Genomic DNA, 20,556 nt, shown 5'->3' with positions numbered 1-20,556 from the left:
TATAGCTGTGCATCTTCATACAATGGGCAGTGTGATGATACATTGTATTTTCAACTGTCTTTTTGCCACAAGGATAGACTCTTAAAGAATGAGGGATGTTCCTAAACTTCCCTTCAAGGACATCTGATGGAAGCATGTGAAAGCATGCTAGAGTTTAGTGCCCTCCTAAATTTAGGGATGGATATTTGGTTTAAATATCTTGCTGGTCTAAAAAAGGGACACAGGCTATTCAAAACAACATCTCTAGGGAAAGCTGATAAATCTAATTTACTTTCTACATCTATAACTTGTTTAAAGCTTGATGCCACTTGCTTGTAGCTGATCATCAGTAATATGTCCCCTGAAAAGCAAGTCGATTCACAGTTATAAGCCAGGATCAAGGGACCTGGCCCGACAGGAGAAAAAAGTAGTTTCAACCAGAATGAAAATATACATAGCCACATGCTGGTCTCCACTCTAATCACACCACCTTCATAACAAAGGACCACATTAGGCACACTTTGCTCCACTTGGAAAATAGTTCTTAGAAATCAAGATTGTAGGGATTTTGCTCTAAGGGAGCAAAAGCTATATGGTTCTAAAATGGGCATTGAATAAGACTTTGGAGCAAACTTTTGCTAAAAATGCTTTAAGAGCAACTAACAGAATCAATATTCCTCTATAGTCATAAAAAGATTGCCAGGATATTGCTGATTTGGGGGCATTTTGAACAATATAATCCTGATGGGTCTTATACTTACTGAAGAGTGAAACACTGCTCCTCAATATTTAAAGATTTAACTTGTTCAATTGGGAGTTCATTCAGCAGCCAAGCATAGACTCTACAGCAGTTGGCAAACACCAAAATCCTAGTTTAGGAATAATTTATCTTCAGTGCTTCCTCCTTACAATACTTGGCCAGAGTCTGCAAAGTTCACTTTATACCAATTGGTGTGGGTGTTAACAGTACTGTATCAACTGCATATAAAAATATTGCAATGTGTTTATCAGCCAACTTTGGACCATGGGATGCAATGTTATTTAGCCTAGTCACAACAGAATACAGGTTAAATAACAAAGGTGATAGGATACAGCCCTGCCTGACTCCTCTGTGGTTAAGGCTGTCTCTGATGTAACATCTCTGCATAGTGCATCAAATTTCTGTTAGTATGCAAACTTTATGAAAATTCTAGATTAAGAATTTTCATAAAGTTTGCATATTAACAGAAGCAAGCATTTATCAACAGTGGAATTTTTAAGTTAGTACCACTTCCTAGATCTAAGAATAATGCAAACCTAAAATCCATTGAAGGCAGCATACTCTGCAGACCCAGCTTTACCAGGATACTTTCCCACTAGATGTTGTAAGATTAGAGAGTGACCTATAATCAAACATCTGGCTCTAAAACTTGCCTGCTCATCAGGCAATATATGTTCTGAATTGACCCAAATCACATGTTTCTTAAAGAGAAGTTTAGTGTAAAGTTTACCGGCTGTATTTAAAAAACGGATGGGTTTATAATTAGCAGACAAATCTTGATTGCTTTTTTACAGTATAAATGGTCACTATAATGGCTAAGACCCACTCCCTCGGAGTGGTCTATAGAGGTAAACAGAGATACTAACACTGGCGTCCATCATTCCAGATTTTACTAATAACTTCAGTGGTGATAAAATCATTGCCCTGAGCTTTGCCAAGCTTAAGTTGTTTCTCTAGCCCTACTATTCTGAGGAATAGATGTTTGCGTGTGTGTTTATGTGTGCAAATATGGGTGTGTTTTAACAGATAGACAGGTAAATGATATCCCAGTATAATTAAGGCCCTTCTACTAATAGGAATAGCAGAATAGGAAGCTGCTGTATTTACTCAGCAATTGCAATGGCAGTTGTTGCACACCCTTCCTTGATATGTCACATATAGTTCCTTGATACCTCAAGGAAAGGTGTAAGTTTAAAGGCTAGAAAAGTTACCTTTTATGAAAAACGTGAACATATATGGAAGTGGCTCTTTGCCCTGGTAAATATCTCAGTAGTGGTCTATATACAGCACTGAAATCCCCCCTGATATTCCATTGGATTATTGGAAATGGCATATTCAAAACTTGCTTCACGGTTACGATGACCATATTTTCTTGGGAGAAAAAAAGGACAATCTGAAAAAGGGGCAAATCTGAAAAAGGTTCATAAAGATAAAAATTTTTAATTGTTTATATTTATAACTTTGCTTTACAAAGGAAAATTCAAGAGCAAAACCAAAAAAAACTTTACAAAAATGCATATTCTAATAAAAATATCTAAAAAGCATAAAAAGCTATGAAGCTATTAGAAGCAAGTATTAAAAAGGATTTCTGCAATCAGACTGTGCATTAAGTGGTACCATTTGTACAGTAAAAGTAAATGACCAAAATAAAGGACAAAAGTGAGTTTTTGAAAAATAAATAAATCTAAAGGACAGCTTTCTGAAATAAAGGACTGTCCTTTATAATAAAGGACCTATGGTCACTGTATCCATGATATAAGCTGACATTTGCACTGTTTGCATTTCTCAGATGAATCTGGAAGACAATCGTGTCATCATTTTGGTCAGTCAAGGAGCTGAGATCATCCAAGTGAAAAAAGAAAAGATTGAGTCATGGGCTGATGACGTTACTACCATGAAATTGAACAAACTGAAGATTAAATATCCCAGGTGGGTGTAGCTGAGGCAGGTGCCTTACAGAATTTGGGAATGTAGTGTGGAAACACTGATAATCAACATTTTTTTTTTAATCGTATGGCATAGCAGTTCAGAGTTCATGCTTCTTTTTCTTGCTGGGAACTCCTTGTGAGGTCCAGCAGCCAGATGTGTAGACTATTTAGCTGTGACAAGTCACATTGCCCAGGGTGCACCATGAGGAGGCTAGTCTACATTGCACCGAGTTGGGCTGAGAGAGAATGACTGGCCCAAGGTCACCCAGCCGGTTTTCATGCCTCAGGCGGGACTAGAACTCTCAGGCTCCTGGTTTCTAGCCTGTTGCCTTAATCACTAGACCAAACTGGCTCTCATGATCAATAATGCATCATGCTCAAAGAGGTTTGTGTAATAGTCTCTGTATCTAGTGGAAGTCTTGTGCAACTTCCTAGTACAAATAGAATTCAAATTTAAAAGTTGTGTGTAGAAGAGCAAGCTACTGGCTTGCTCTTTCCTTTGGGATGAAAAAGAAGCAAGTCCTCATACAGAATTATTATCAGGGTGATGCCATGGATAAGTGTTGGACTAGGATTGGAGAGACCCCGGTTCAAGTCCATGCTCAGCCATGGAAACTCAATGAGTGACTTTGGGCTAGTCACATAGTCTCAGCCCCCCACCCCGCTTACTTCACAAGATTGTTGTTGTGGTGATAAAATGAGGGGGAACCCTGTGGAAGCTGCCTTGTGCGCCTGGAAAAAGGCAGTTTGTTTACTTAACAAATAAACTATACTGTCACTGCTGCTATTACTACTCTAATAGACACTTTTTTTTGGTCATTGTGGAATTGGAAAGCTTTTGGACTATGGGGAGAATTGGAACCACTAGGGTGTCTCCTTATACTCCTCATCAGGTGTTTTCACTCTTAGAAGATTCCTGAAAAGATGAGTTAGTGGTTCGCCCTTTCCAAGAAAAACAATTGAGTCATATCTGAAAGTAGACAAAGTGGCCAGGCTTTTATCTTTTTCTTTCAACAAAAATGTTCCATATAGTCACAGCTGCTCACAGGTTTTCTCAAAAGCTGCTTCTCTTCTAAAGGGCTTCCTGGTCTAACCAGGTGATCCAGGAATAACTGGGTAAATTTCACTTCCCCATTCACTGCCAGTATCTAAGTCTCCATTACAGATGTACATTGTCCCCCCATCCATAATTCTGGATCTGAATAAGCATTTACTAGCAGCACTGTAAGACGTAAGGGCAGGTTGGTAAGGAAGCCAGAGAACAACTAGTTGGATGGGTGGGAAACCAAAAGATAAAACAGGTGTGTCATGTTACTGATCTCCTTATCCTTCAAATACCACACTTTTCCTTGACCACATCTTTTACCCTTCCTCAGAATATTTCCCAAAACAGTTTTAAAGCGTTAAAACTTTAAGCAGCAGCTCTAGCCAGGAAATACCTTCTCTTCAAAGCACTGAGTAATCATTACTAAATAATTATGAGTATCCCTGAATGTTCAAGAGGATCTGGGTATTGGTGAGAGCAATTTTAGTATGGTGGTGGCAAGGAGCGAGGGTCCAGATGGTGTCATTTGAGCCATCTGCTGTTTCAATATTGGAAGGTCAAAGTCCATATCTGCCTCTACCCAGAAGAGGATGATGTTTTGAGAGTTGACTGACAGAGGAAGAGCTCTCATCCTTGTAACAGAGACTTGTGTGTCCAGCACTGTGGAGCCTCTATAGAGATGCACAGGATAGGAAAAAACGAACTTCAGATTGGAATCCAGCTGACTCCACTCCAGCACTTTTTGTAGGCCAAATCCCAGTAAGCACTCACAACTAACTTCCCTTTCCTCCCCACCATGCAGTCATATTTGACTAACAGACAAGCAGAACAGGAAGTAGATAAAGTCTAGAGACAAAGAACAGGGTCTAAAGAGCTCTCCCTGTGGGCATAATGACTATATTCTGTACATACATGCCATATCTCAAGCTATAAACACAAGGCAGGCATCAAGCTTCAACCAAAAGAAACAGAAGGAAGCAAAAGGAGAGTCGTCATGACTTTCCAAACACATAGGGAAGTGAGAATGATGCTGGTGGGATGGTGACATCCATGTAGTTCATTCAGATGTAGAGAAATGATACGTAGACACTTAGAAATAGATAGACTGAAAATATTCCAGTGATCTGCAGTTTAAAAAGAGGAATCCAATTCTTAATGTAGCTTTCACTTTTCAGTGATGATGAGCTGTGTCAGGTCTTCCTTCGACAGAACGCCTGGGAGATGTTTAAGAAAGATCTATTGAAACTTGTGATGCAGCGGAAACTCATGAAGATGGTACGTCCTCCACATCCATGCCCTACAGCTGAAGTCTATGATTCTTGGAGTTTGAATCAAGAAGGAATCTTGGATCTTTCTCCTTTATGCAACAGAATGCCATGTCCGCCAGATAGACACAAATATGTCCCTGCTCGATTAACCCATATAAAAGAAAGTCTACCAGATATTCAACCAAAATTGGTTCATGGCATCTCAGTAGTGCGTCCCAATTTGGATGGAGCATTTTAGCAGCGTCAGGGTTTTGGATGTATAAGTTAGTAACATAGGTGCAGTTCTAAAAGACTGAAGGATGATACTGCTAATGTCTTTATGGCTATCTGTACATACATAAATATGCATTTAATTGTCAAAGGCTACATTCTTTTCTTCTTATAATTGACCGATACTGTGGATTGTGAGTCTGGTCCATTTCATTTTTTTCTGATATTGCAAGGAGACAAATTTCTTTTATAAGGTAAGTTTTTTCCAAGCATGTATACAGACATCAGTAAATTCATGTTTCGTGTTTAGTGCTGAAATGCTTCTATATTATATTTAATGCACACAAAAAAGCCACAGGATGTCTAGCCCTCCCCTCTGCAGGCTGATCCCCTAAATCTCACCATTCTTGAAATATCCTGCAAATTCCCTATTAGCATAACATAAGTGGCTGAATAAGTGTGACCTACTACTTCCAATGAAACTGAAAGGGAAACACATATGCCAACATTTTAAGACTGAATGCTTTATGATCAAATTGCAATATAAACTGCACTGGTTATGATTTAATGTGGTTCAGAGTCTTTGGAAAGTCAATAGACCAGGAATGGAAATAGACAACCTGTGGCCTTTCAGATATCCTTGGCCTTCCTTTTTTGCAGTGCTACATGTGGAATATAAGGGTATTTCGCTTTTAAGGAGAGTTGTTAGCCAGCAGATGCCTGTTAGACATGGCTGGCTGGGGAATTCTGGGAGTTGAAGTGCACACATCTTCAAGTGGCCACAGTTGAGAAACACTGCTAGGACTAAAATGACTTGATTATCATATGAAGTGACTTGATGGGAGACCTCAGACCTCAGGTAGAGCCTTGGGATGGTGTTGGGCTAATGAATGCTACCCGGTGTCAGAAGTGAGCATACTCTAAATGGCCTCACTTCCAACCTCCAATGTCCTGCTCATAGCAGGAAACTCTGCAGAGAATTGGTCAAAGTGGCTTCAGCATTTCAATTCAATCTGATTGCTAGCACATCCAAGCAGAAAGAAAACCAACTTCAGGGCTTTGTTTTTGCATTTTGCTGGAGAAGAGGCAGGAGATTTACAACATGTTCCTGTTTACCCAGAAGGCAGATAAGCCAATAATAATAGACAGCTTTCCAGCATATTTTGACCCTAGGAGGACATTACTTTTAAAAGTCATTTTTTTATATCAGGGTTCAAGGAGTAGAGGAAATTGTATTGACTTGTATGCCAAAAAAGACATATGTCTCAAACATATGAATTTGAAGAACTGGCTGTGCTGATTATAAAGGACAGGATTAAGAGAAGTGTATATTCAGGCACCCAGAAAGAGATTGTTCAGACAGCATGACTTCTGGATAAAGCAGTCAATGTAATCAGAATAGAAGAATCCTCGATATTTCAAATCCAAATTTTGGGAGCCTCTGGGAGAGATATATATGCTGTGTATGTTAGCTCAACTTTGGAACAGGCATCTTACAGGCAGCCTTCTAGGCTGCAGAAATCCATAAATGTTCTGGCTAAGGTCAACAATAATGTCAACAATAGGGCAACAACAGTGAGGACTATTCACCTGGGGGAAAAGGTACTTTTGTTTTTAGCCATATTTTTATGGATTGTTGTGAGCCACCTAGAGTCATTGCATGAGATAGGTGGCCATATAAGTACTGTAAATAAAAATAAATAAACAGCTAGTAAGTTTCCTGTAGGAGGCGCAGGTTATTTATTTATTTATTTATTTATGCATGTATGTATGTATGTATGTGCAGGCACTGTGGAAAAGCTCACACCATTGCCCACCATTTGGCACTGTGTGTTAGAATGTTCTGGCAAAAATCATTTGGCAAAAATGTATGCAACAAAGAAAGAGATAAAGAAGCAGTTTGTGGGAGTGTTATTCAGAATATCAGACATACCAGATAAATGGAAACAGTCTATGGCATGCTACTGTAGCTGAGGCTCGAGTACCAGTGCTATCTAAGGTATACTGTACATGGGAGCTGAAGCTAATGTTTTTCCTCAGCAGGTAGCAAAATCACTGCCAGGGTTGGTACCAAGAACGTACCACTTGGTGAATTGGGTATGCTTGGTGGGGCATGTGTTAAACCTAGGCTGACCATATTTCCTTGAGACAAAAACAGGACATTGGGATGGCAAAACGGGACAGGGTTAAACTTATGTAATATTCCATATTCATGAAAAAGACGATAAAAAATGTTATCGACAGTAAGCTGGGAAGGTGCAGGAGGGGGAGGTGTGGCAATGGTTGGATCCGGAGAGGCTGGTGCAGGGGTGGCGTTGGGTGGAGAGGTTGCAAGAGGGCTGAGGGTGGCAGCGAGCTGGGACGGGAGGACAGGAACGAGGTGGCAGGAGGCTGGAGAAGTGCAGGAGGGCTGAGGGCAGCAGCGAGCTGGGACAGGAGGACAGGAACAGAGGAGTCTAGTGAACAGTTGTCCCCAACAACCTGTTCCTCTCTGGCACATCCTTTTATTTTATTTTCTTCCCGCCATTTTGGCCTGAGAGCCAATTGGCTTCTTTTCTGCTGGGCACGCTTTTCCCACCGTCTTCCACTGCACTGACTGGCGGCAGCGACTCTTCCTCTTGCTCACCGCCAATCAGCTGTTCCTGCAGTTCTCGCTCTAGGTTTCCCACCGGATTGAGAACTACTGCCAAGTCAGCCTCCTTTTCTATTTCCATTTCAATTTTTTCCCGCTTTTCCCAATAATGGCTCCAACGTATTTAAAAAACGGGCCAAAATTGACATTTATATTAAAATGACAGGACGGTCGGGAAATGTTAAAAAAGCAGGACTGTCCTGTTCAAAACAGGACATATGGTCAGCCTGGTTAAACCAGATAGTATGGTTAAGTGTGCTACAAAGTAGGCATGCAAGACACTAATTTGAATTTTTGTTTTATTAGAACAGGAGGTGTAATTAGATTACTAATGCAGCATGCACAACTTTACATCAAGTTTGAAGAGTGCCTGATCATACTATGCTTCCCCTAGCTGTGAAAGAGGACATGCCATCAGATGAAAGTTTACTCCTTGCTAATTTGATACTAGAACATCAGTTAGAGTGAGTTCAGCAATGTACTATGACAAACCAGTTTTGTAAGCCTTAAAAACCTATCATCTTATAGACTAGCCTAAATGGTGTAGGTTAGTTAAATCTAAGCTTCAGCCATATTAGGAGGTTAGAGATCAGTTGTGTATTGATTATGGGCTAGTGTTTATGAGGTTTAAAATAACTGTCCCTTTAGGTACCAGGAGGAAATGCTGAAGTTTCAGGCATTCAGTGGTCAAAGGCATGTGCCAGATCTGTTATGTACTGGCCAGGCATGAACAAGGATGTTGAGCAATTCCTAGCAAGTTCTCCACTTCCAGCATAGCAGTGTGAGAGAATCTATGTTTCCCTCATGGAATTCCTGAGTTACCTTTCATCCAAGTAGCTGCAGAAATTAGAGACATTCATTTCTGCTTGTGGTTCATTACAATTCTAAGTACCCAGCAATACTCTGCTGTGTCTATTGCCCAGTTAAAATCTTTAGTTGCATGACATGGGATTCCAGTTGAGCTTTTGTGTGATTGTGTCCCTTTTGCAATTCAAGGAATGCAGGGATTTGCATACAAGTGGTACACAAAGGTCATCTATTCCAGCCCTGCTTATCCATAGTCCAATGGGCAAGCAAACAGAATGGTTCAGACGGTGAAACTGATGCTGAAAAAAGGCTCATCTAGATGGCACCAATCCACATCTTCCATTGCTTCGCTTGCGGAATACACCAGGAAGAAGGCTCTCTTTTGCCCCTTCACAGCTGTTAATGGGAAGGTGGTTGAGAATGACTCTCCCAGTGGCAACAAACTGCTTGGCTCCTGAGATTCCAAATGGAGTACCCTCTCAAGTAGTCTTGCTGCAATCCTGCCAAAAGCAGCAATATGACAATGGCACCATTTCTCTGTTGTTAAACCCCAGACAGACGATGGATGGTTTCCAGCTTCTGTTGTTCAAAAGAGAGAGGACCCTCTGTCTTATGTGGTCTAAACAAGGCAGGTGGTATCAGCAACACTGAAGACATCTTGGGCAAGATGGTCCTATGGTGGCAACTCAGAATGCAGAGGCAGTTGCACCTCCCAAAATTAGCATGAGGGGCTGGAGGATTTGGACCAAAATAGGGTGAATGCAGAACATTCACCCTTTCAGAGCAGAGAGTTCAACAAGCATCTTGTCATGTCCTCAGATCTCATAAAGTGATCCCAAGCAATTAGGCAAGACAGTACTTTGAGAACCTATGTAATATATCAAAAGCAGTGTTCAAGTTGGCACAAAGATAAATAATTTTATCCTCTAACTCCCTTACAAATCTGCCTTCAAGAACTTAAGCAAGAAACTATGGATATTCTTTTTTCACTCTGTAAAAAATTTAAATACTGAAAATAAAAATTTAATAGAAGAATGAATGAGCTGGTCTACAATTGTTTTAATTTCAGTATGTGTTCACATTAATGTAGACATATAAATATACTTTCCGAATGCTGATATTTAACTCAGGCTAGTACAATCTTGTTTTGTGTAAGATATGTAGATGCACTCCATGAAAAATATTTGAATATTTGGAAACTTTTTTTTAATTTTTGACCTCTTCCAAAAGCACCTACTTTTTTCTGTACCACTTCTGTTCTCCTAGGTTATCATCAGGGAAATAGTTTCTTTTGGGTGTATTTATTCTGCCTGTTTACCAGCTGGGAACAATCTTCCTTTGTCTGTGATATATTAATTGCTTCCTGAGCCACCTTTTCAAGTAAAAAAATTAGGAAGGCAAATTAGTGCAGAACAGGTTAGGTGAAACCCTTTCAGTGTGAATGGAGCTATTTCTCAGCATGCATGACAAAGCTATCAAGTAATATGAAGCAATATGATTATGGAGTTATTTTTGTAGCTTTTCTACATTTAATCTGGATACCTAATATTCATTGCTGTGTGCTATAAATATGTTGGGTAGGAAGCAAAAATTGATGATTACTTTTAATGTTGGACTTTGAAGAAGCAGGATGGAAAGAGTATTGATGCTTTTGAACTTTGGTGTTGGAGGAAACTCCTGAGAATACCATGGATAGCCAAGAAAATAAACTTAGGGATCATCAAACAAATCAACCCAGAGTTCTCACTCGAGGCACAAACAACCAGACTCAAATTGTCCTATTTCAGACACCTTATGTGAAGACCTAACTCTGTGGAGAAGGCTCTAATGCTGGGAAAGGTGGAAGGGAAGAGAAGAAGAGGAGGACCAGCAGCAAGGTGGATGGACTCAGTTACAGAGGCAAAGGGTGCACAACTGGAAGACCTGAAGGACCAGATTGGAGACAGATGCTCCAGGAGAAAATCTTTCTATGTGGTCACTAAGAATTAATACTGACTTGATGGCACATAATCAACTTTTAATGTATTTACTTTGTATAGTTCTGGCCAGCAAGTTCAAGCCAGTTTGAGAAAAGCATGAAGTATGGTGGGTTAGCACAGGTTAGAAAGAGTCCTTCCTCCATCTGGCTCCAAAGTAGACTGCCAACCAGCCTGCTTTTCCTGCCAGCCGTTCCCCTTCTCACATCCCTTTGCCTTGGGTTGTTCTGAAAGGAGAGACAGCTGATGGGACAGAGCCAGCAAGAAACCAAGTTTAGTCCAGGGGCCTCCAGTTTCCTATCCTGATTATACAGTCCTAAGGAAAATAAATCTTCCCTCTTCGAACAGTCACAAGACTCTTTTCCTGCCTTAAGGGGAAAGTTAGGAAGTGAGACAGTGAAGGGTCTCGTAATCTCTTAGTTGTACATAGTTATAGCATCTGCCACAATTCAGTGCCTCAGTTTGCCCATTCACCAGGGAAACAGTTAACCATTGATGTATGTTGCAAATAATCCATGGACTCAGGCATATCATGGTTTTATTGAATCTGACTATTAAACTGAGAATTACATTACACATACTTTATATTGTTTTCTGAGTAGTTTTCAGAAACTACAGATAGTTTTAGAAGTAATAAAAGCTACAGATAGCTATAATATGGCGTCAACAAAGAACTGCCTTGTGTTGGTACCTTATCTCCACTTGGCAAAGGGAATAAATGATAACTGAAAATAGAAGAAATGCTTATTCAAGAGTTTCTTCCATGTTAAAAGAGTTTTCTGTAAGATAACGTAAGATGAGAAATATATCAACAGGCAGAGACTCCTCCTATGGAGCTGTTACAGTAGACTGGGATCCTCATCCTAAATCTAAAGTGGTAGAAGGACCTGAACATGGCTGGGCTTTCTAAAAGGTACAGAACGTTGCTACAGCCATGAGTAAGAGGTTCCAGTCACTGTAGCCCCACTGTCTTCTTCTAACCAATTCATTGCATTGGCTACTTACATTTATGATCTCCAGGATAATAATACTTGTCAAATACATACGGTCTTGTATCCAGAAGATTTGTGTTCCCATCTCTTGCTCCTTGATACTATTAGTTTACCAGGTATACCACTGCATCAGATTTGAGATTTTAAATTTTGATGTGGACATTGCAGTGATAGCATGCTAGTGTGGTGTAGTAGTTAAGGACCCAGGTTCAAGGCCACACTTGTTCATGAAGCTCACTGGGTGACTTGGGGCCAGTCACTCTTTCTCATCCCAGTTTACCTCACAGGGTTCTTACTGTAGGGGAGAATTAAGAGGACTTCATGCTATATCTATAAATGCTGGCTTGAACTCCCAAAGGAAAGATGGGATATAAATCTAACAACAGCAACACCCCCCTCCATAAATGATGACTCTCCTCTGTCTGGACCCATGCTCTTACATCTTTTCTTGTTTTTGCATAAATGTATGTGTAAATCACTTACTGGTGACCTCCCCCACCCCCAAGATGATACGTAGTTTTACAAATTAAACCATACCTCTTCAACTTTTCCACCCATGTTCTGGGATTTATTTAAAAGATCTGGACTTCCCAAGATGGGAGCAGGCTTGCCTACACTGATATAGGTCAAGTTAATTGTATTATTTCAACTAAATTACAGTCCTGAGGTTGGGGCAAATGCAGGGAGGATGCCCCTGTGTTTCTTTTATCTGCAATGTAGAAAAGAAATGGCTTCAAGCTCTTTTCTATCTATTGTAGTTAGCCTACAAGGAAAGTTGTCTGAGGTCAACCCTATAATCTGTGAGGAGCTGAATATTTGATATAATTTCTGAGGGACAGCTTGTCTTTGTTTCTGACTTGCCTTCAAATATGAGCATAATATAAGCATAACATAAGCAGAGGCACAGTGACAATAATTTTTATGGAATTCTTTTAGGGCTGAGGTGACAGAACTGCTTAGAAAAGCAATTAAAATATTTTAATATATTAATACTCTCTTCTAATTTAATAAAAAATATGATCTGGAGGTAGGGTGAACAATAAGGTGGCCAAGTTTGCAGTGATCCTTAATGATTTAGGATAGTGCAAAGAGAAAAACTACATCCTATTCAAGAAGGATCCCTCCACTCTGTATAATTGTAAATACTGTTAAGGACGAAATCATGCAAAATATTTTGCTGCAATCAGAGCAAGCGGTGAATAAGCAATAAAGTGATCTTTGCTATCATAATTTTCTCTGAAAACAGTGTGGAAAGTCAGGTTTGGAGCTGGGGGATTTTAATCTACTAGCAGATTCCTTCCTCTAAGTGTTTTCCCATAAAATAAATTATCACAAGTTGCCATCAGTCAGGCTGTGCCTCCTGATATATTTTATCTGTCTGCTTGGGAAATTCCTAGCTCTTTGGCCAAGGAAGCCTTCTCCTAAGAAATATAGAAAGAACGGTGCTTCACCTCTTCCTGCAAAAATAGCTCAGAAATACAGAATTTAAAATATTGTGTCAAACGCAAGGGCCGTTATGTAGCTTGGCAGATATATATATGAATAAGACTTTAATGAATAATTCCCCTTTAAAATATATCTGTAGATATTAAAAAAAAATATTGGGGAAGAGGGAAGAACAAGGAGAGGCAACTATCACAAACAAAGAACTCCAAAGAAAATTAACGAAGTCAAAATTATGCTACCAGATTAAATAGTATCTTGGATTTTTAAAGCACGGAGTTCATTACAAACACGATGGTTTGAGAGTGTATGTGTGTGAGAGAGAGACAGAGAGAGAGAGAGCGCATCTTGGCATCCAAAGGTGTCAACAGGCAGGCTTTTAAATTTTTTATTTTGAAGATAACAGTCGTGCAATTTTATAGAATGCAGTGGTAACAGTGACTCATATCTTGCCCAATTAAACAATATGCTCCATTTCAGAAGTTTGGCCCACAAATAGAAAATTATCCACTTTCCTAATGAACCAACCATTCTGGTTCTAAATAGTAACCTATTATGTAGGTTACTTTGGTTACTCCAACGTGCTTTGGTTGGAGAGAAGCATACTGGGAATAGAAATACAGTTTCTATCTGTTAGTCCTTCCAGCATGAGGCCAATTTACTGGGCATTCTATGGAGTACTGTTGAATCATACCAAACATATGGTTTATCATGGGTCCATTTCCCTCCAGAGATTCATAGCGTCTTACAGTGTTACCTAGCCATCATGGTGCAGATATATAGTGTGTCTTCATTGCCGTTATAGTAACTGATGCTAATGTAATGGCTGATGCTGTGAGGCTTTATAAGTCACTAGTGAGAAAATAGTCATAGGCAGTGCAAAAGGCAAGTTTTTTGCTACAGGTTCGTCCAGACAGGATTGGAAATAAGATAGCAATTCTAGAAATGCTTCTGATCATCCTATTTCAAAAAAGATATGTAGAGATTAAAAAGAACAACACTCCACAATGTGATTAGAACAGGGGTGAATGAAGATATTACAGAGCATGGAGAAAGACTTTTTTCATGATGCTAGAATCTGAGCTCAGCAATGGAACTGATGACTAATTTCATAGCATTTCATAAAAGTCTTTATGTGGAAAGGCTCTGCTCTTATGAAGATGGTACAGTAATACTGAAACAGGAACTCATATTGTTATTGTAACTTCTTTCAAGACCTGCATAAAGAGTTACTAATGCCATTTTGACCCCATTTCCAGGATGGTTTTCTATGAAAAATGTTTCAATTTTTACTAGCAGATAAGGACCCCAAGGTAACTCTTGCCATTGCAGTTTGTTTTTGCAGCTTGTGAAACTTGTATATTGCTGTTAGCAAAATAGTGCAGGCATGATAGTACATTTTTTATCTTGTATGCCTTGTTCTATTTTGTATTTTCTATTTTGTAGCTGTACTCTGTTTTATTTAGTAAATTGTATTTAGTCTAGGTCGTTACCTTGTCGTGGTGCTGGAGCTTGAGCACCTCAATGATGCCATGAGCTAAACCGTGAAGGGCCACCCAAGACGGGAAGGTCATGACAGAGAGGTCAGACTAAATGCGATCCCTGGGGAAGGTAATGGCAACCCACCCCAGTATTCTTGCCGTGAAAACTAAACGGATCAGTACAACCAGAGATATGTCGGTATACCATCGGAAGATGAGACCCCCAGGTCGGAAGATGGTCAAAATGCTACTGGGGAGGAACAGAGACGTGATGACACAGCTAGCTCAAAGCCGAAAGGACGGCTAGCGGCCGATGGTGCTGTGGTGAACGGCGAATCCAATGTTCTAAGGATCAACACACCATTGGAACCTGGAATGTAAGATCTATGAGCCAGGGCAAATTGGATGTGGTTATTGGTGAGATGTCAAGAGTAAAGATAGACATTTTGGGCGTCAGTGAACTGAAATGGACTGGAATGGGCCACTTCACATCAAATGACCACCAGATCTACTACTGTGGACAAGAGGACCACAGAAGAAATGGAGTAGCCTTCATAATTAATAGTAAGTGGCTAAAGCAGTGCTTGGATACAATCCAAAAAACGATAGAATGATCTCAATTCGAATTCAGGGCAAGCCATCTAACATCACAGTGATCCAAATATACGCCCCAACCACAGATGCTGAAGAAGCTGATGTAGAGCAGTTCTATGAGGATCTGCAGCACCTACTGGACAACACGCCTAAAAGAGATGCTATTTTCATCACGGGAGACTGGAATGCTAAGGTGGGCAGTCAAATGACACCTGGAATTACAGATAAGCATGGCCTGGGAGAACAAAACAAAGCAGGACATAGGCTGATAGAATTTTGCCAAGACAACTCACTCTGCATAACAAACACTCTCTTCCAACAACCTCAGAGACGGCTTTATACATGGACTTCACCAGATGGACAACACCGAAATCAGATTGACTACATCCTTTGCAGCCAAAGGTGGCGGACATCTATACAGTCAGTAAAAACAAGACCTGGAGCTGACTGTAGTTCTGATCACGAACTTCTTATTGCACAATTTAGGATCAGACTAAAGAGATTAGGGAAGACCCACAGATCAGCTAGATAGGAGCTCACTAATATTCTTAAGGAATATGCAGTGGAGGTGAAGAATCGATTTAAGGAACTGGACTTAGTACATAGGGTCCTGGAAGAACTCTGGACAGAAGTTTGCAACATTGTTCAGGAGGCGGCAACAAAATACATCCCAAAGAAAGAGAAAACCAAGAAGGCAAAATGGCTGTCTGCTGAGACACTAGAAGTAGCCCAAGAAAGAAGGAAAGCAAAAGGCAACAGTGATAGGGGGAGAGATGCCCAATTAAATGCAAAGTTCCAGAGGTTAGCCAGAAGAGATAAGGAATTATTTTTAAACAAGCAATGTGCGGAAGTGGAAGAAGACAATAGAATAGGAAGGACGAGACATCTTCCAGAAAATTAGAAACATCGGAGGTAAATTCCAGGCCAAAATGGGTATGATCAAAAACAAAGATGGCAAGGACCTAACAGAAGAAGAAGAGATCAAGAAAAGGTGGCAAGAATATACAGAAGACCTGTATAGGAAGGATAACAATATCAGGGATAGCTTTGACGGTGTGGTCAGTGAGCTAGAGCCAGACATCCTGAAGAGTGAGGTTGAATGGGCCTTAAGAAGCATCGCTAATAACAAGGCAGCAGGAGACGACGGCATCCCAGCAGAACTGTTCAAAATCTTGCAAGATGATGCTGTCAAGGTAATGCATGCTATATGCCAGCAAATTTGGAAAACACAAGAATGGCCATCAGACTGGAAAAAATCAACTTATATCCCCAAACCAAAAAAAGGAAACACTAAAGAATGTTCAAACTATCAAACAGTGGCACTCATTTCACATGCCAGTAAGGTAATGCTCAAGATCCTGCAAGGTAGACTTCAGCAATTCGTGAAGCAAGAATTGCCAGGTGTACAAGCTGGGTTTAGAAAAGGCAGAGGAACTAGGGACCAAATTGCCAATATCTGCTGGATAATGGGAAAAGCCAGGGAGTTTCAGAAAAACATCTATTTCTGTTTTATTGACTATTCTAAAGCCTTTGACTGTGTGGACCAGAACAAATTGTGGCAAGTTCTAAGCGGTATGGGGATACCAAGTCATCTAGTCTGCCTCCTGAAGAATCTGTATAACGACCAAGTAGCAACAGTTAAGAACAGACCACGGAAGAATGGACTGGTTTAAGATTGGGAAAGGAGTACGGCAGGGCTGTATACTCTCACCCTACCTATTCAACTTGTATGCAGAACACATCATGCGACGTGCTGGGCTTGAGGAATCCAAGGCTGGAGTTAAAATCGCTGGAGGAAACATTAACAATCTCAGATATGCAGATGATACCACTTTGATGGCTGAAAGCGAAGAGGAACTGAGGAGCCTTATGATGAAGGTGAAAGAAGAAAGTGCAAAAGCTGGCTTGCAGCTAAACCTCAAAAAAACCAAGATTATGGCAACCAGCTTGATTGATAACTGGCAAATAGAGGGAGAAAATGTAGAAGCAGTGAAAGACTTTGTATTTCTAGGTGCGAAGATTACTGCAGTTGCTGACTGCAGTCAGGAAATCAGAAGACGCTTAATCCTTGGGAGGAGAGCAATGACAAATCTCGATAAAATAGTTAAGAGCAGGGACATCACACTGACAACTAAGGTCCGCATAGTTAAAGCAATGGTGTTCCCCGTAGTAACATATGGCTGCGAGAGCTGGACCATAAGGAAGGCTGAGAGAAGGAAGATCGATGCTTTGGAACTGTGGTGTTGGAGGAAAATTCTGAGAGTGCCTTGGACTGCAAGAAGATCAAACCAGTCCATCCTCCAGGAAATAAAGCCAGACTGCTCACTTGAGTGAATGATATTAAAGGCAAAACTGAAATACTTTGGCCACATAATGAGAAGACAGGACACCCTGGAGAAGATGCTGATGCTGGGGAGAGTGGAAGGCAAAAGGAAGAGGGGCCGACCAAGGGCAAGGTGGATGGATGATATTCTAGAGGTGACGGACTCGTCCCTGGGGGAGCTGGGGGTGTTGACGACCGACAGGAAGCTCTGGCGTGGGCTTGTCCATGAAGTCATGAAGAGTCGGAAGCGACTAAATGAATAAAGAACAACTAGGTCACTAACCCTGTAATAAAGGATTTGATTTTGATGTGCTTTGGTTTGACTAATAGTCCACTGAAGACAAGGCAAAGTGTTTTGGACATACAGCATGATTAACTTAGGAACACTTTGTCACTCCTCCTTGGGACTAGGACCCACGAAAAGCAGTGGGATTGCTTAGTATATATTTGTCTGCATATCCTGTTAGATAGTTTTAAAGGAAGAAATATACAGATTCATAAGCAGGGTAAGGATTTCTATGACCTAAAAATGTAAGAAATATGCAAGCATTTATAACCCTAAACCGTTTAAATATGACCAATTAAACCAAAAATATGACTTTTAAAGCAAAAATATGACTTTACAATTTTTCTGAAATTAGCACCCAATTTTTAAAAATCTGTGCTTACACACACACACACTAAAAGGTTTATTCTTCTTCACTTCCAGTGCAGAAGTGCTAATATTGAAGGAATCAAATGAACATTTTGAGAGTAAAATGGTCATCCCTGGATTAGTTTTCATTAATAGCAGAATTGCATTGGATGACCACGTGCATCTTGAGGTTATCAGACTCAAAACCCCTTCTGTTGTCCACCAGTATGTTCTTGTATCTGGAGAAACATCGACATCACAAGAGGTTACAGGAACAAATTTGAAAAAAGCAAACTCATCTGGAGAAAATTCTGGCTCAAAGTCTTCAAATTTTGCTTTGAGTCCATTTAGAATGTTACTTATTTTGCAAAGTGTTGAATAACCCAGATTAGATTGCAGCACTCTTTGCAGTTTATCACTAATTTTTTCAGCTACTTTCCCCTTTGCTTGCTTTAAATCACTCTCAGTTTGTTTTACAATGTTCAGTGCATCACTAAGTTCCATTCCTACAGTTTCAAGGTGGGTGATTGCTCTTGATAATCCACTGAAGTTAGATCCTATATATGCTAAGTTTCCAGCCAAGGTTTCAGAAAAAGAATCTTGCACAATCTTGATGGAGGAAGATTCACAACAGTCAAATTCTTTAACTATCGCTGCAAAGAAGCATAATTTGGGAAATAATACATAGCTGCATCCAGCCAAGTCCCCCAGTGTGTCATGACAGGTTGGGGAGGGAGAGCCAAAGCAGGAGCAATTTCTTTGAGCTTTTGTACTCGAAGTGGAGGTTTAATGAACATTTTTTTCCCATTCGAAATTATTTTATCTGCATCAGGATAGTTGCTTTGAATCACTTCGGCCACTCTGTGTAAACCATGTGCAAGGCATATGACATGGATCATTTCTGGATAAAGAAGTTTAAGTCCCTTGGCTGCTTTAGTCATGTATGGAGCAGCATCTGTTACAAAGAGGATATTTCCCCTTTTTACACCATCGGGCCAGAGTTGTTTCATAGAATCGTCAAAGGGTATAGCAATAGCGGAATTGTTTACTTTTTGTAGAGTTTCACATGTTAGAAGAAATACTTCACCAGGCCTGTCACATTTCAGAGTGCCAATAATAACATTGACTACATATCTTCTGTTTACATCACTTTTTCATCTATTGAAACCCATATTGTTATCAACAGCAGATCTTATCTTTTCTAACACATCTTCATAGCAGGCAGAGATGTAATTTTTCCTTACAGTTGATTCATTTGGAATCGTGTGACTGGTGTACTTCTCCAAAAAATGCTGAGGCTACCACTACTTAATTTCCTTAAGGGAATATTTGAAGTAACCATCGTTGTACAGAGATCCTTACAAAATTCTGACTGGGTATTTGGTGAACCTGCAGTTGAAGAAGAAGCTCTCTCAAAAAGGAGACGTTGCCTGTTCTCAGTGAAGGTAAATCTTGCTAAACAACTCTTGTGTTTTGCGGTGTCACAATGTTGTTGAATATTGGTGGAAGGAGATGGGAGGGGACAAATTGAATAATTAATTAATTAATTAAAACGCTTTTGGGCCAGTACTTTAACTTTGCACAATTTACAAAACAAAATATCACCATTGCTATTGAAAATCTGCTCCTCAAATTCTTGAACAAGATGCTGAACATCTACTTTTAGGCATGTTGAAATCAGATTGCAACTCTCATGTGACTCCACCACCTTGAACACACACACACCTGAGCTGGGGAGCAAATGAGAAAAAGAAAAAGAAAAAAAAAGGCAAATTCTCACTCTTTTTTTCAGGCCTGGTCAGAGGAGAAGCCTCTGCCTGCTGAAGTCATTTTTAAAAAGGTTGCTCTCCCTCTCTTACACACACACATACACCTCCCCGAGTTGGGGAACAATTAAGAAAAAGAAAACAAAAACAGGCAAATTCTTACTTTCTTTGCTGGCTCGAACTTGCTGGCTTATCAGGAGAGTTGCCAATGACCAAAATATGACCAAAATATGACGTTTGTTACAAAATTAAGCAGAAATATGACATAACACCTTTAAAAAGTCAAAATATGACTTTTCAGGCAAAATAAAAAGCATCTAATTCTCACCAGATTACTCTAAAACATGTTTTAACTTACTGATAAAGTCAAATAAAGGTTCCAGAAATAATATGACTTGTCATAGAAATCCTCGCCCTATTCATAAATATTAGCCAGAATGACTATCAGGAATCTCCACGTGGTTGGTAGCCAAATATTTTCGAAGACCAGTTGGTAATGCTGGGGGAAGGCATCAGGATTTTCTTCTACCCTCTTCTGGGGCTTCCTAGAGACAGCTGGTTGGCAATATGGGAAACAAGTTGCTAAATTAGATGGATCTTTAGCCCATGGGGGTCCATGGAGGACAAAAAAGTCAAGATGGCATCCATGACCACACAATCATGAATTTTCATGAGTCATGGCACACATTTAAAAAGTGTGTTTTGACTGAGCAACCAT

The 20,556-nt window shown here is 40.1% G+C and overlaps 1 protein-coding gene across 1 annotated transcript in view; it reads left to right on the top strand.

The window, feature by feature from the left end:
• CNBD2 (cyclic nucleotide binding domain containing 2) overlaps positions 1–5,304 on the top strand; it is a 41,027-nt gene extending 35,723 nt beyond the window's left edge. Inside the window, 2 exon segments of the mRNA XM_063303919.1 lie at positions 2,529–2,668; positions 4,888–5,304. Coding sequence (XP_063159989.1) covers positions 2,529–2,668; positions 4,888–5,218 — 471 coding nt within the window. The 3' untranslated portion in view covers positions 5,219–5,304.
• The last annotated feature ends 15,252 nt before the right edge of the window (positions 5,305–20,556 follow it).

This window comes from Candoia aspera, chromosome 1, assembly GCF_035149785.1.
Source record: "Candoia aspera isolate rCanAsp1 chromosome 1, rCanAsp1.hap2, whole genome shotgun sequence".
Classification (NCBI taxonomy): domain Eukaryota; kingdom Metazoa; phylum Chordata; class Lepidosauria; order Squamata; family Boidae; genus Candoia; species Candoia aspera.
Note: the sequence above shows the minus strand (reverse complement) of the source record. Positions and strands in the feature narration are given on the sequence as shown.